Below are 13,501 nucleotides of genomic sequence, written 5' to 3'. Positions count from 1 at the left end.
CACAAACATTAAAGTTGCAACATGAAACATAGAAAAGTGATGATAAGCCAAAATGAAGGTGGTTGGTGCAACATTAATTTGTCTGTATATATGTCCCATTCCTGGCTAATGTGCTCCCACATTGTTTTACTAGCTTCTGATGGTACAAAAAGGAGATCTTCAGTAAAAGAGCTATTGCTCTGATGAAATTCAATCTCTTTTTCAAAGGAGGAAAAACACATAGAAGAAATGATAGGCAGCTAGTAGCTCGAGATTTTTAACATCCACCATCAGTCTACCTGTTTATGACTAAAACTTGTTTAAATCAGCATAAGAGAGATACTCAACTGAAATGCTGACAGACAGTCATGGCCAATCTTGAAATCAGAGGAGTCGTGAAGGAATTCTTGAAGCAATTAGAAATAAGGAAGCAAAGGGAAAATTTGGTTGTTACTAAAGATATCTGATAGTGATAACTTGATAATAACGACAAATAACTGGTAAAGAGTGCTTGCTTTCTCCAAGATAGTTTGCTTCAGTTAAGATAAATCCAGACTAGCTTTTAATAACAGTTCTCATACTGTTTTTCTGATTCATGGAAATGTTTTGAAGCATTTCTACACAATTGTTAATTGGAACTGAGAAGACATGTTTAGGTAGCCTAGTCATTTCTGTAGTCATTAAAGGATTCTTAATAAAACTGGTAAGAGTATTTTTTATAGACCTTTCCTTCGGACCTTGACTGGCACCAGTGGAAGCTTGGTTCACATTTAAGGGGTCACTAATAAATACCAGGTCAAGTGATTTGGCTGAAAACCAGGACATTTGAACTAATGCTCAATGAGCTCCTCTCCCTTTCCTCTCCTGCTCCTCTCCGTTTTTTCATCCCTTATCTCTCCCATCCGGCTTGCATTAGGAGTATAGGATCTTCAGCTCATCACCTCCTGATTGCCTTTTGTAACGGCTGTGTATCTTCCCCTCTCCTTCAGACAGATTGCGTCTTCATCATGAAGTCGGATGGGAAATGGAGAGATGATAGCTGTGACAACGAGAGAGGCTATGTATGCCAGATGAATTCACGTGAGTTCTGTTTAATCCAGTCTCCTGAGAATAAGTGTCTCAGATAATCTGAATATATAAACTGATGTGATTTCTTTCAGCTTTGAGTCTCATTCTGAGTCCCTTAGGCTTTCAGAGCTCCACCAGTCTTAAGTCTTACTATTTTTAAGGTACAACTTGTTCCATGGAAATTGCTGGAGAGGAACCACTACCTTGACTAGAGGCTTGTACTTAAACCATGAATAATAAAAAAGAATAATAAATGGAAAGGGATTTCTTCTCAGTGAAATATGAGGCTTTTAGGCATCTTCTTTAAGTGCAGTATTAAACCATGCTCTTACAGTGATCTCCCCATACTCCTGGCTGTCTCTGAGCAGAGCATTTAATCCTCTTTTAACATTTCTACCAAATGCCATACGATGTCTATTAAAATGTACAGCCTCTTGGCTACGTTGTTATTGTTGAAGAATATTGATTGTTTTTTTTTAACACCAAAATGAGTAATGAATGTTGACTCTCCTGCTGTAGAACTGTAATCATGCAAATCCCTGCTGCCCAGACATATATTGGGAGTAGAGAAAGCAAAGCACAGAAAACAAAACAGTTTTGCCTCACCTTTATTACAGCATTAGTAAAAACTGTTCTCCCTGCCCCCACTTCAATCAGCTCCTGCAGCCTGTTCACTCTCAGCATAGCTAACTTGCTTGTATGAACCCTCTCTCCCCGCACAGCAAATGCATAGTTTTCGGGAGGCATTTTTAGCTTGTTTAATCCTGGCTACAGCTGTTTATACCTTTCAACCCTTCCAAGGGTGGAAAATTTTTCATGAGCCTAAATAAAGACTTTGACTGACAGTTAGTACTGGACCTTTTGACTTATTTTTTGATAACATCGATGCTATAGATAAGTGGTATGTTGTAAATTCCTGCATTCAGTTTTTTCTCCGTAGTTACCACGCAGTCTGAAATTCCAACAACAAATCCATCCTCTGGCTTTGCCCGTTATGGTGACAGCAGCTATTCAATCATCTCATCTGAAATGCAATGGGAAGAGGCCAGAAAAAATTGTCAAGACAAATCTGCAGATCTTGCCAGCATTTCAGATGCCTACATCCACTCATTCCTGTGGATCCAGACGTTGAAATATGGAAAACCTGTGTGGATCGGTCTTAACAGCAATATGGTAAGTGCTGGACAGATGGGAGGTGCAGGTACTTGGTGGCTTTACTTTATACTTATACTTCATGTGTATACGCATAGATTTCTAGGGGTCATTAGAGTTACTCAAAGACCTTCATGCACCAAATGGAGTGAGGAGTCACAGAAAAAGTTAATTAGGAAGACACAGATGATGGTAGAAAGCTCTAGAAATGGTAAAAGAAATAAAGCTGCAGGTTGCGAGTCACAAGCCAGCATGCGTAGCTATTGTGCAGGAACCATTAGCGGTTCTGAAAGTCTAATTCCTTGCCGTATAGAGGGCTACTTATAACTGCTATTATATTAATAAAAGTTATTATGAGTATTAGAGAGGTATTTTAAGATTATTTTGCCTGTTTAATGTCAAGTAATCCTTATTCATCGAAAAGCTCCCTGTATTAATTTAAATACAGCAGAGGAGAGCGGACAAATTCTCTGTAATTGCTTCTCTTGATATGGGATTTACTAAATGACCTAAGATGGACTTATCTAAGTTTCTTGACGTGTTATAGAAATTTGTATTACTTCAGAAAAACCCTCCTGAAAGCAATGAGTTCTTGTGTGACTCAGAGCACCCAGTGACATTGCTTAGAACAGCAAATGGTGTTTAAAAAAACAGAGCAGCACAGGGCTTTTTTTTCTGAAAAACACAAATAGAGATAGGACACTATATTTATGTGTAAGAGCTTTTTATAAAAAAAAAAACCAACTCTGTTACCAGAACTTCTTTTTTTTTTTCAGACTGGCAGCTATTACAAATGGACCGATAACTGGAAAACCAGGTACACGAAATGGGCAGCAGGGGAACCAAAGGAGAAAAATGCTTGTGTATACCTAGATATTGATGGTACTTGGAAAACAGCATTCTGCAATGAAAGCTACTTTTCAGTCTGCAAGACATCCGATGGTAAGCAAATGAACGTAATAATTTTGAAGACACATTCCTAATTCCATTTAGTCTGCCTTATCCTAGAGACTTTGCTCCGGCTTGGGCTAAAACCTTCAGAGGAGTATGCTTCAGGATACCGTCTACCCCCCTGCAGAATCTGGAGGTTTGCTATCGGATGATACATGAATTCAGGCACATGAAAGCCTCTTGTGCAAACGGACGTGGCTGCATTGCTTTCACGTGCGTGAGATGAAGCTCTGTCTTAAGGCTTTTTGTTCTTTCTGAGACGTGAGCATAAATCACACTTGAGATTGTGTGTAATGTAAGTAAGTGCTGGGATCGTGCACTGACTGGGTGGACTGCAGCAACTGGCCGAGTTCACACACAGGTGTCACTCAGCCAAAAAAAAGGCCAGAATTTCACTCCCACTCACTATTGCTAAAGCTACAGCCGTTCTGATGTATGTGTGTAAGTGCCTCGGGAATGTGAATGATGCTTTAACTCTTAGTAGATATATGCATAGGCATGTTTGCTTGTACATTTTGTAAATTATGTCTGTCGTGGTTTTGGCCAAATCAGCCAATGGCTGATGACAGATGCTCCCCCCCAGCCTCTCATGCACGGAGAGGAGGAGGTGAGATGAAGAGAGATTTATGAGTTTAGAAGAAACTAAACTACTTTAATAAAATATTAAGAATAAAATAAAAAGGAATATAATGAAATAGATACAGTATATACAAAACCGTATTAAGCTTCCAGGATGATGTCACCGATAGGTACTGGGTAAGTCCCAGGCTGGACTCAGCAAAGAGTGGGAACCAGATTCCAGAGTTGGAGTCAGGAACACACGGATCAGGATCAAAGGCAGATGAACAGACAGAGTCCTCCTCGGACATCGGCCATTGAAGGAAGAGAGCTGACCCTTTGATCCCTCAGCATTTATACTGAGCATGGGGCAGATGGGATGGAATACCCCTGTTGGTCAATTTTTGGTCACCTGTCCTGTCCGCTCCTCCCCGCAGATGGAACCCCTCTATGCCCTCCGCTTCCGACCCTCTAATGGGACAAATAACAAAATTAGCTGACCTTGGTTGCTACAGCAATAAGTATAAGCAAGAGCCTCTCTGCATGCCATTCCTTGGCACAAACTGTCTTATCACTCTGAACGAACTGTTTTAAACACAATATGCTGTTAATTTCAGAGAGTTAGAAGAGGCTTAGCTAAAAAAATAAAATTACTGAACTGAAAGTTGGTTCTGTTTTACCTCAAACCAGGACAATGTCGTTTTCCCTCCTTGAGATTTGAAGGCTGCATAATATTGTTGTTCCTGATGTGAGGCTCAAGATAGACTTGATTAGATAGATTAATCAGAGTTAAACCTTCCAGCCATACATTTGATCTGCATTTGCAGTGCAGACCAATAGAAGTGAATTGGAGTTGTGTACATGATCAGAAACAGAGAGAAACTTGGCAGAGGCATGCACCACCGATGGCTGCTCTGTATGAAGTGACAACATACAGAGACCAAGCAGCCATACAATATGAGACTGTGGTATCAGCGATCCATTAGCCTACAACAGCTTTCTGTGTTGGGAAAAAGCAAATTTGAGATCTATATGACCCCTCAGGGTCTGCTTTCCTCACAGTACTGCCAAGGCAGGCAGTTAGATGCTGCAGGATGTGATTTATTTTTTTTTCCTTGTCCTAAGAAATGTGATTGGAGAAATAAGGTGTTTCATGCTCTTGACTGCCTGGTTCTCCTTGTTGTCTGACCTGAGGGCCTGTAGGAATAGTGAGGAATAGAGGTCCAGGGAGTTAAAGCTGAGTGAGAGAAATCCCACTCTATTTACATACACATCCCACCTCCTGGGTTACTCATAATGCAATACCAATTTCATATCATATGGCTTCTTTAGCTATAGCTCCTACTGACCCTGCTCAGCTGCCTGGAGACTGCCCCGAAGCAGCCGAACTCCGAGCTTGGATCCCTTACCGCGGCCACTGCTACTACCTCGAAGCATCAGCTGGGACAAGCTGGGCACTGGCCTCCCTCAAGTGTGCTCGGTTAGGTGAGAGCCTTCATTATCAACTGACGAGATTTATACAAAATTTTATACAAAACTCACATAAGAAGGTAAAAACATTGATTAAAAACAAAACCATTAGAAATAGAATCATAGAATTGTTCGGGTTGGAAGGGACCTTAAAGATCACCTCGTTCCAAACCCCCTGCCATGGGCAGGGACATCTCCCACTAGATCAGGTTGCTCAGAGCCCCGTCGAGCCTGGCCTTAAAAATTTCCAGGGATGGGGCTTCCACCACCTCTCTGGGCAACCTGTTCCAGTGCCTCACCACCCTCACGGTGAAGAACCTCTTCCTAACGTCCAGTCTGAATCGTCCCATCTCTAGTTTTAATCCATTCCCTCTAGTCCTACCATTACCTGACATCCTAAAGAGTCCCTCACCAGCTTTCTTGTAGGCCCCCTTAAGACACTGGTAGGCCACTCTAAGGTCTCCTCGGAGCCTTCTTTTCTCCAGACTGAACAACCCCAACTCTCTCAGTCTGTCCTCATAGCAGAGGTGCTTCAGCCCTCTGATCATCCTCGTGGCCCTTCTCTGGACATGTTCCAGCACGTCCATATCTTTCTTGTAGTAGGGGCTCCAGAATTGGACGCGGTACTCCAGGTGGGGTCTCACAAGAGTGGAGTAGAGGGGGAGAATCACCTCCCTCGAGGTAATCTCTTAAGAGGTTTCACTGATGACGACCAGGGCCACTACCAATAGAGTCTCTAAAACTCTTGAATTCTTCTAATCATAGAATCATAACAAGCTACAATGAAAATAAACTAACACAAGCGACTGTGCAGCCTTCTGTCCTCCCAGGGGCTGCAGCCTCCCCAGGTGTAGAGCTCCCCATCAGCTCCTGCTTCTGGGGCACCATCCTGGGGCAGTGGCCACTAAGCACCTCCGGGGCTCTGTCCTCCGCAAGAAGCAATAGGGAAACCAACAGAATAGTGTGCATAATACTTTCAAAAGTTATTGTTTGTACCAACTTGAAAGAGGAGGTCATTCCAGTAGTTGCTCACGTGGGTTATGGTTATTTCCTTGTTAATGCCTTTCAGGTGCTACTTTGGTTTCAGTAGAAAATATGGATGAATCTGACTTTCTGATCCATACAATACAACCACTTGGAAATAAAGTAGGAGGCTTCTGGATAGGACTTTACCGAAATGTGGATGGTAATGTCTTATTTTCAATATTTCACTTAAAAATGCTTTGCTAATATCAGAAAATAGAGGATAACTATGCTTTTACAAAAACCGATGAGGTCTTCTGTTGAAAAATGGGTTACTATTACATTTTTGAAGTTATTTGCTGAGGTAAGGTGTTAAAATATCGTTGAGATACGTTTTAATTTTTTTTTGTTCTGGATGTTCCTCTTTAGGACAGTGGTTATGGCTAGATAATGCTGCACTGGACTTTGTCAACTGGGAGGAGAAAGAGTCTGGCATGGAGCATCGCTGCGTCGCAATGACCGCACCATCTGGTTACTGGGACAACACCGATTGCTCTTTTGAAAAAGGATTTATCTGCAAAAAACCCAAAGGTAAGCCCTTAGTGACTCAGTCCTCAGTGACAGAGCAGATCTGTTTACAAGTAACTGCTGTAGCCCTCCACCACGCATCTGGAAGTAATTTCTGACAATTTCATTTGGCATATCCCACATTGCTAAACATTTGTAGTTGTCTGGTTTTGAAGACTGTGAGCTCTTCACAGTACTGTCTGCACTCGCATGGGAATATGGTAATGTGTTGTATGCACCCTAGGTTGAGAATGAGACTTTCAGAAAACTTTTGAGCACCTAACACAGGCATTGGCATGGCATCTGTCACACTCTTGTGCAAATTCATGCCTTTTCCAGGAACTAAGTATTGTAACAGTTATTATATCCTTGCAAGGAGGAATTAACATGAATAATCTACCTTCCTCTCCAACCTTGTTACATTCAAAAACTCTATTATTGCCCAACGTCAAAAACTAGCTTCATATTGGGCCTGATTTCAATAACCTTTAAGTCAGTAGTTCCTCAGGGATACTAAAAGGCCGGCTGTTTGTGTTGCAATAATAATATAAGGAGTACTTCCCTATTAAATGAAGACTTCAAGTCATTACAGAAGCTGTCTTATCAGCATTTCTGGAAAATTTCCCTCCATACTGTATATACCAGACTAATGTTTTGGAGGTAAAAAAGCACATGTATTATTCCAAAGCGGAGATACAAAAGATACAATTGTCTGAAAGAAAGCATTAACATTCCATTCTCTTAATTTAAATGTTAAAATCAATCTTACCTAAAAAAATGGTAGGTTGCCATCTTTAAACCTTTGTAGTTTCTTTTGTAGTAGCTGTGAGAACAAGTTTAATTCTCCAGCTTTTCATTGTCCCCAGTAGATCACCGTGAACGTCTCTGTCCTATGCTGAAAACCTCATTTCCTGTGTAAAACGATTTTTAAGATTCCTTTGTTCGGATGAAAAGTTGAAAGGATGCAATTTCAATACTAAAGACATCGCAAGTCACAGTAGTTCTCAGAAAAATAATTGAAAATTTGGGGTTAGCTTTTAATAATTTTGCAAATGTAGTCTTTAATTAAAAAAGCAGACTGAAATGTAATCAAGAAACAGTCATCTCCCATGCATTGTTAATTTTCCTGCTTAAATCGGCACATGCCCGTGGCAGTAAATCAGTTAATCCCCATTAAAGATTTACTAAGAACAGACAAATTATATTCCATCCTATATAGCACTAAAATAATAAGGAAGTGCTAAAATCCATCCACTGAATCATGAGATGCTCTGATATGTAACTATTTCCTGCTTTAATAGGGGGTACTGTTGCTTTGTACCTAGTCGTTTTACATTCTACTCTGCTTTAATTTCATTTTATATTTTGCCTTTGTAACTTCTGGGTAGTGTGTTTTCAAACTGCAATGTAAAAGAGCCAAGGAGAAATATTTTCTTGATATTTAGAGACTCTTGATTCAGAATAGTTTTTCTTACAGTACAAGAACATCCAATACATGTAATTCTTCTTTTCTGAGTGTCAAACATATTTTGCACTTTTTCAACAAAAAAAGATTTTATAAGGTCTTTTTCTCTATCTTTCTTATGCATAGGCACGTGGGAAGCCTTGGTCCAGAGGGCATTTTCTAAGGGAGACATTTAAGAATCTTAAACTTCATTGTAACAGCAGAATCCTGCTGGACATGCAGAGCTTCCTAGAATGTGCGATGTAAAACTAATCTCCAGATTTGTACATCATGTTCTTAGGAAATTAAAATTAATATTTCAGGAAAAATATGAAAAGTATTTTTGAGTAAACACAGAAGAGGGTCAGTATTTGAATGTTGATAGATATAAAAGCAATATAAAGTTTTAAGTGAATGGAAATTATAGTTTGGTAATATTAAGTAGGAAGGTAAACAGGAATGTATTTTTTGCCTCACATTGCCTTATATAACAGACATATATGTTATTAATGCAATGGTAATACTTCAGGGGTTTTTGCTCCCATATAATTTTAACAAAATAGTCAAACTTCTGAATTCTAATGAAGTGTCTTATTATTTGTCTCTGAAGTTGAGCCAAGTGGGAGTCCTCTACAGCAAAAAGGTAAGAGCTTTCATGAGAAAATTAATAAAAACCTAAATACCAGATCAACTTAAAATGAGTTTTCCCAAATCACCCCTTTTTAGAGAAAAGTCCTGCTGAGAGCTGCTGAGATGCAGGGTTAGAAATCACTTAGGGCAATCCCACGGCGCCTTTTATGCGCACACAAGCACTCACATGTTCTTGGTCAACTGGACTGTTGCAGAGCTAATCTTGAGCTGACAAACTCAGCAGTGCCCCAACTTGTGACGAACTTTGAGAACAGGCACAGAGACCTTTAACTAGGCCATTAAAACCTGAGTAGATGTATATGTAAATTTCTTCCATAGGTATTATTGTAAATAACGTAACATAAAAATATTGTAAAGCTAATTTCCAAATTATTAGCATCCTATATCCATAGCTAAAGCATGCATTTTCATTAAATTCTTACAAGCACCCACTGCATGCCTTGTATGCCATTGTAATCCAGATCCACTAGAACCATGTTAACTTTAGCAACAGAGACCTGGCTACTGATCAGGGCTCAGATTTACACTGAACAGACTCCAAGTTCAGCAGAAGGGAACATGTCCTCGCTGGTTTTCATGTTTTATGTGGGATAAAAAGTGACTAAGGTCTCTCTCAGTTATATGCACTCATTTCAGGCAATGAAAAGAATGAAGAGGCTCACTCACCTGTTCACCTCTCCGTTTGGCCACTCATCATTTTGGCTGTTCTCACTCTTCTTGGAGCTGGCATGTCAGTCTATTTCTACAAGAGAAAAAGACAAAACCAACTATCGACAGATCCTGGCAATGAAACACTTCTAAAATGATGCGTCGGTGACTGAAGAGTTGGTGAGAATGGGCCCTGTGGCATGTACCAATTCAGAGGAGCAAGTCACTTGCTGAAATTAAAGGATGTATCTGTTAAAAGTTTCCAGGGAGGATATCTGTAATCGTGAATTAAATCCCTTTTTTCTTTTTTGCACTAGCAGCCTCTTTTGTATCATGCATATTTTACAAAATTGGAATTGATGTTATAGATTTGTAGCAGTCAAGGTGTTCTCAAGTGTACACTAGTGTAAATAACTTGTCAAGAACAAATAAACGCACAGAAAAATGGCTATAAAAGTCAACTAGGGAGAATGAGTGTTCAATAAAGTGTGATTACGATTTAGAACTGTATTCCCATAACTTTGTGGACGTTGCAAAGAACTCAAAAAATAAAATCTGCCCAACTCTGTTGTAATCTTGAACTCACTTTGCCTCACAAACTTCACTCCATCAGACCAATTACACTGATAAAATAGTGCTTCATATACTTACCTCAGATAAGTTTGGGATAGAAAAACTCACCATTTTGATTTTCTGGTACAGAAAATACAGTTCATAACAGCAAAAGACATTAAGCTCACGTGTAGGTTTTGGTCTTTTTTTGAATCTGATAACAGGATAACCTGATAATACTGTAGTATGTTCACTAGCACGAACTAAAATATTCTTACCCTTGCAGACTTCCTTCTTTTTGTTAATGCTTTGAAATAAACTAAGTTTTTATTAGTATAATTTTCAGCTTCAGCCTTCCCTGTGAATCAAGAGAGAGGAAAGGGGAAGGGAGGAGCTCCTTTCTGTGCACTAACTCTTTTGTCAATAACAAGGAGGGCTTCTCCCTTCCCCCCTCCCCTCACCTCCCCCAACTTTGAATTCAGCTTGAATAAGCACCAACTTGCTGTTTTTAAATGCAAGAAAAAGGAACTGAAAACTAAGGACTGCAGCAGATGATACTGTGCTAGGAATCTGCAAGTAGACTAAGTTTAAGATGCTAGAAAAACAGTGGAAAGCAGTACAAAATAGTATTCAGGTGAGCTGCAAATATAATTTAGACACTAAAAACTTTATGGGGAAGAGAGTTTAGCAGATAGCTCCAGCAAATGATCTGCCTTTCCCAGGCTGTACAGGGTCTTCCCAGCAAGCTGGAAAGTTAAAAGAAATAATAATAAAAAGTAATGAAGTTTCTTTTCTAAGCACTGGACTCCGGTTTTCTTGGTGTAAATACAACCAAGAATTTAGCACCCTGCTGAGAACAGGTTATTGCACAATTGAAATGCAGCACGCAGGACACAGACCCCGAAAAGTTTGTAACCAGCGTCAAGCTGGTTGGTTATGTGAAAGGGGCAGCTCTGAAGCGCTCAGTTCTTCTTTTAGCCTGCCTCAGTGTCTGCACTAATTCTGCGCCCCTCCCATCACTCTGCAGCCTTGGGGAGCTGAATCCTCACAGGGCCGCAGCTGGCACTTCATGAGGCAGAGGAGGAAACTGGGTAGGAATGTGTCCTCCAGGTATTTTCCTTTGGGATCCCGTCTCTCGGAGCCATTTCATTTTATGATTTCAGATATATCCAAAATACAGTTTCACTCAGTAAACTCAGCTTCTGTTTCTCTCCCACCCCATCATTGTCTGTGGCACCAATCAGCTTTATGACTTTGGTCTGCTCTTGCAAGCCTTGCTCACACGAAGTCCTCCCTGAATGTCACCTGCAAATAGAATAGTTATTATTAAACAATTTATTCAACTTCTACTTTTACTGAAATCCAGCCATTTTTTTCTGAAAATGTTTTTCTCTCTTGCTACTTTCTAACAGTCAACAAGTTTAGCCAGTTCTTGCAATAGTTTTCCCTCACAGCTTATAAATAAAAGCAAAGAGAGTTGCTTCTCATATAACATCTTCTGTTCAGTTTCTATATATATTTCACTACTGACTATTTCATTTCTTGCTTTTTTCCATTTTGTTGACACAACTTCTTTTAATTTCACTGATGTAAATAAACAGAAGGAACAGTAGGACTGTCCCTATGAGGACAGACAGAGAGAGTTGGGGTTGTTCAGCCTGGAGAAGAGAAGGCTCCGAGGAGACCTTATAGCAGCTTTCCAGTACCTAAAGGGGGCCCACAGGAAGGATGGGGAGGGACTCTTGATCAGGGAGTGTAATGATAGGACACGGGGTAACAATCTCAACCTGAAAGAGGGTAGATTTAGATTGGACATCAGGTTTGGAACTAGATGATCTTGAAGGTCCCTTCCAACCCGAACCATTCTGTGATTGTGTGACTTGTCTGCATGTGAATATTTGCCAGCACAGCTTTGCACAGTAGTTGTACAAGAATTGCCATGCCAATAGAAGTCTTCAGATGAGCACTTTGCTTACAGATTAAAAGGAACTTTTCCAATTTAGCTTACATTTGGCTTTGTCCTGGAGTACCCTCATTAGAAATTTCTCAGATAGATGAACACAACCTTTTCCTTGACAGAAGTATTCCAGGCAAAAGTTTCCCTCCTGTTACAGGAAAGCTGATCACTAGCCTATAGCATCGAACATCTTCACTTCTTTCAGATCTTCGACAAGCAGTAAGCAGCCCAGCCCCAAACTGTAATCAAAGAAAGCAGTGTGACAGTGCAGAAAAAAAGCAATTTTAGCCCTCAAAGCGAGCAGTAATTTATAATGCACTGAATACTGCAGATCCTGTAAAATTTGCTCTCTTTCTTCTAGATATGTAGTTGTGTAATGATAGCAATGTACTGAGCCACTGGGGTTTTGTCTCCCTTTGTTTCTGAGATGTAAGTGTTAAAGCAGAGACTGAGTTTTTAATCAATGATATTTCACTGCAGTTTTCTTGTCACCAGTTCTCAAGCTGTTTTTTGAAAGGTCTGTCCTGTGTAGCACCCCAGCAACCGACCCCTGTATAACACTAGCGAAGTCCCAGAAAAAGACAAATGTCACCGCCTCTAGCAACAAGGATGGAGGCTTCACTTTAGGAAGCGACTCATTCTTCAAAGAGAGGAGTGTTTTCAATGTGCATTCTAGTTATTTCAAAACACCATGTGACAGGATATTTCCTTATTTAGAGTACAGAGCTTTATCCATCAACCCTTTGACAGAGAGAAGGACCTGTCACTATCCTCACTCAGAAGGATTTTGTACACTGCCAATCTTATAGTCCAACTCTTGATAGAGAAATGAGAAGCAAGTTACATTTGCAATGAGTTTCTCCAGGTTCCTAGTTTTTCTTTCTTTCGTGCATGGTTCATTACAGTCACCGGGTAAGTTTCCTGTTGGTTTTGTATTAAACTAGGTATGAAAATGCTTTTCCTCGGGCAGCTTTACAGTTTTAATGCACAGACTCATTATTTTGTATTTGTTTTCAGATTTGATACATGATCTAAAGAGTATGCTGGGTATTATCCTGTCAGTTCCTGATTCACAGAATAAAAGAGGGGAGATGTAGGGATGTGGGGGGGAAAGGAGGTAATAAAAACAGGATCTTTAAACTGGAGTTTCTTTCTGTGGAAATATTTAATCTTACGGCACTGTATGGGAAGGCGATGAGAGATGAGGAAGCATGAAGCTCTCTCTGTTTACCCTCCCCATAACACCCACGGTGCAGTGAGCAGTCAAAGGGGTTTAGAGCCATGCCTTCATGACAGCTGTGCGAGTTTCTCATTCTGCTCCAAGACACAAGGTACGAGAAGGAAGAACTGGCCCCTCCCCTCCAGTCTGACCAAATTAGAAGAATAGTTCTAGTCTGAAGATGTGTATCACTCATGGGGCATAGCTATAGAGAGAAACGGAAAAGCAGTAATGTATGTAGAACTGAGCGGATGAATGTGTTTGCATGAATGTGAGATTGACAGCGTGTATCAGAAATTTCAGGACAAAAGAACGCTCTTGT

General features: G+C 40.2%; 2 protein-coding genes across 2 annotated transcripts in view; both read left to right on the top strand.

The window, feature by feature from the left end:
- LOC141738717 (macrophage mannose receptor 1-like) overlaps positions 1-10,035 on the top strand; it is a 37,291-nt gene extending 27,256 nt beyond the window's left edge. Inside the window, exons 23-30 of the mRNA XM_074574538.1 lie at positions 969-1,059; positions 1,988-2,220; positions 2,976-3,141; positions 5,041-5,193; positions 6,248-6,364; positions 6,571-6,732; positions 8,763-8,795; positions 9,440-10,035. Of these exons, the coding sequence (XP_074430639.1) occupies positions 969-1,059; positions 1,988-2,220; positions 2,976-3,141; positions 5,041-5,193; positions 6,248-6,364; positions 6,571-6,732; positions 8,763-8,795; positions 9,440-9,609 (1,125 nt within the window). The 3' untranslated portion in view covers positions 9,610-10,035. The remainder of the gene's footprint in view (positions 1-968; positions 1,060-1,987; positions 2,221-2,975; positions 3,142-5,040; positions 5,194-6,247; positions 6,365-6,570; positions 6,733-8,762; positions 8,796-9,439) is intronic.
- A 2,640-nt stretch (positions 10,036-12,675) lies between these two features.
- The window catches only part of LOC141738713 (macrophage mannose receptor 1-like), a 39,655-nt gene continuing 38,829 nt past the window's right edge, over positions 12,676-13,501 (top strand). The window contains exon 1 of the mRNA XM_074574534.1: positions 12,676-12,872. Coding sequence (XP_074430635.1) covers positions 12,812-12,872 — 61 coding nt within the window. The 5' untranslated portion in view covers positions 12,676-12,811. The remainder of the gene's footprint in view (positions 12,873-13,501) is intronic.

This window comes from Larus michahellis, chromosome 2 (assembly GCF_964199755.1).
Source record: "Larus michahellis chromosome 2, bLarMic1.1, whole genome shotgun sequence".
NCBI classification, from domain to species: domain Eukaryota; kingdom Metazoa; phylum Chordata; class Aves; order Charadriiformes; family Laridae; genus Larus; species Larus michahellis.
The sequence above is the reverse complement of the archived record's forward strand: the minus strand, read 5'-3'. Positions and strand labels throughout refer to the sequence as shown.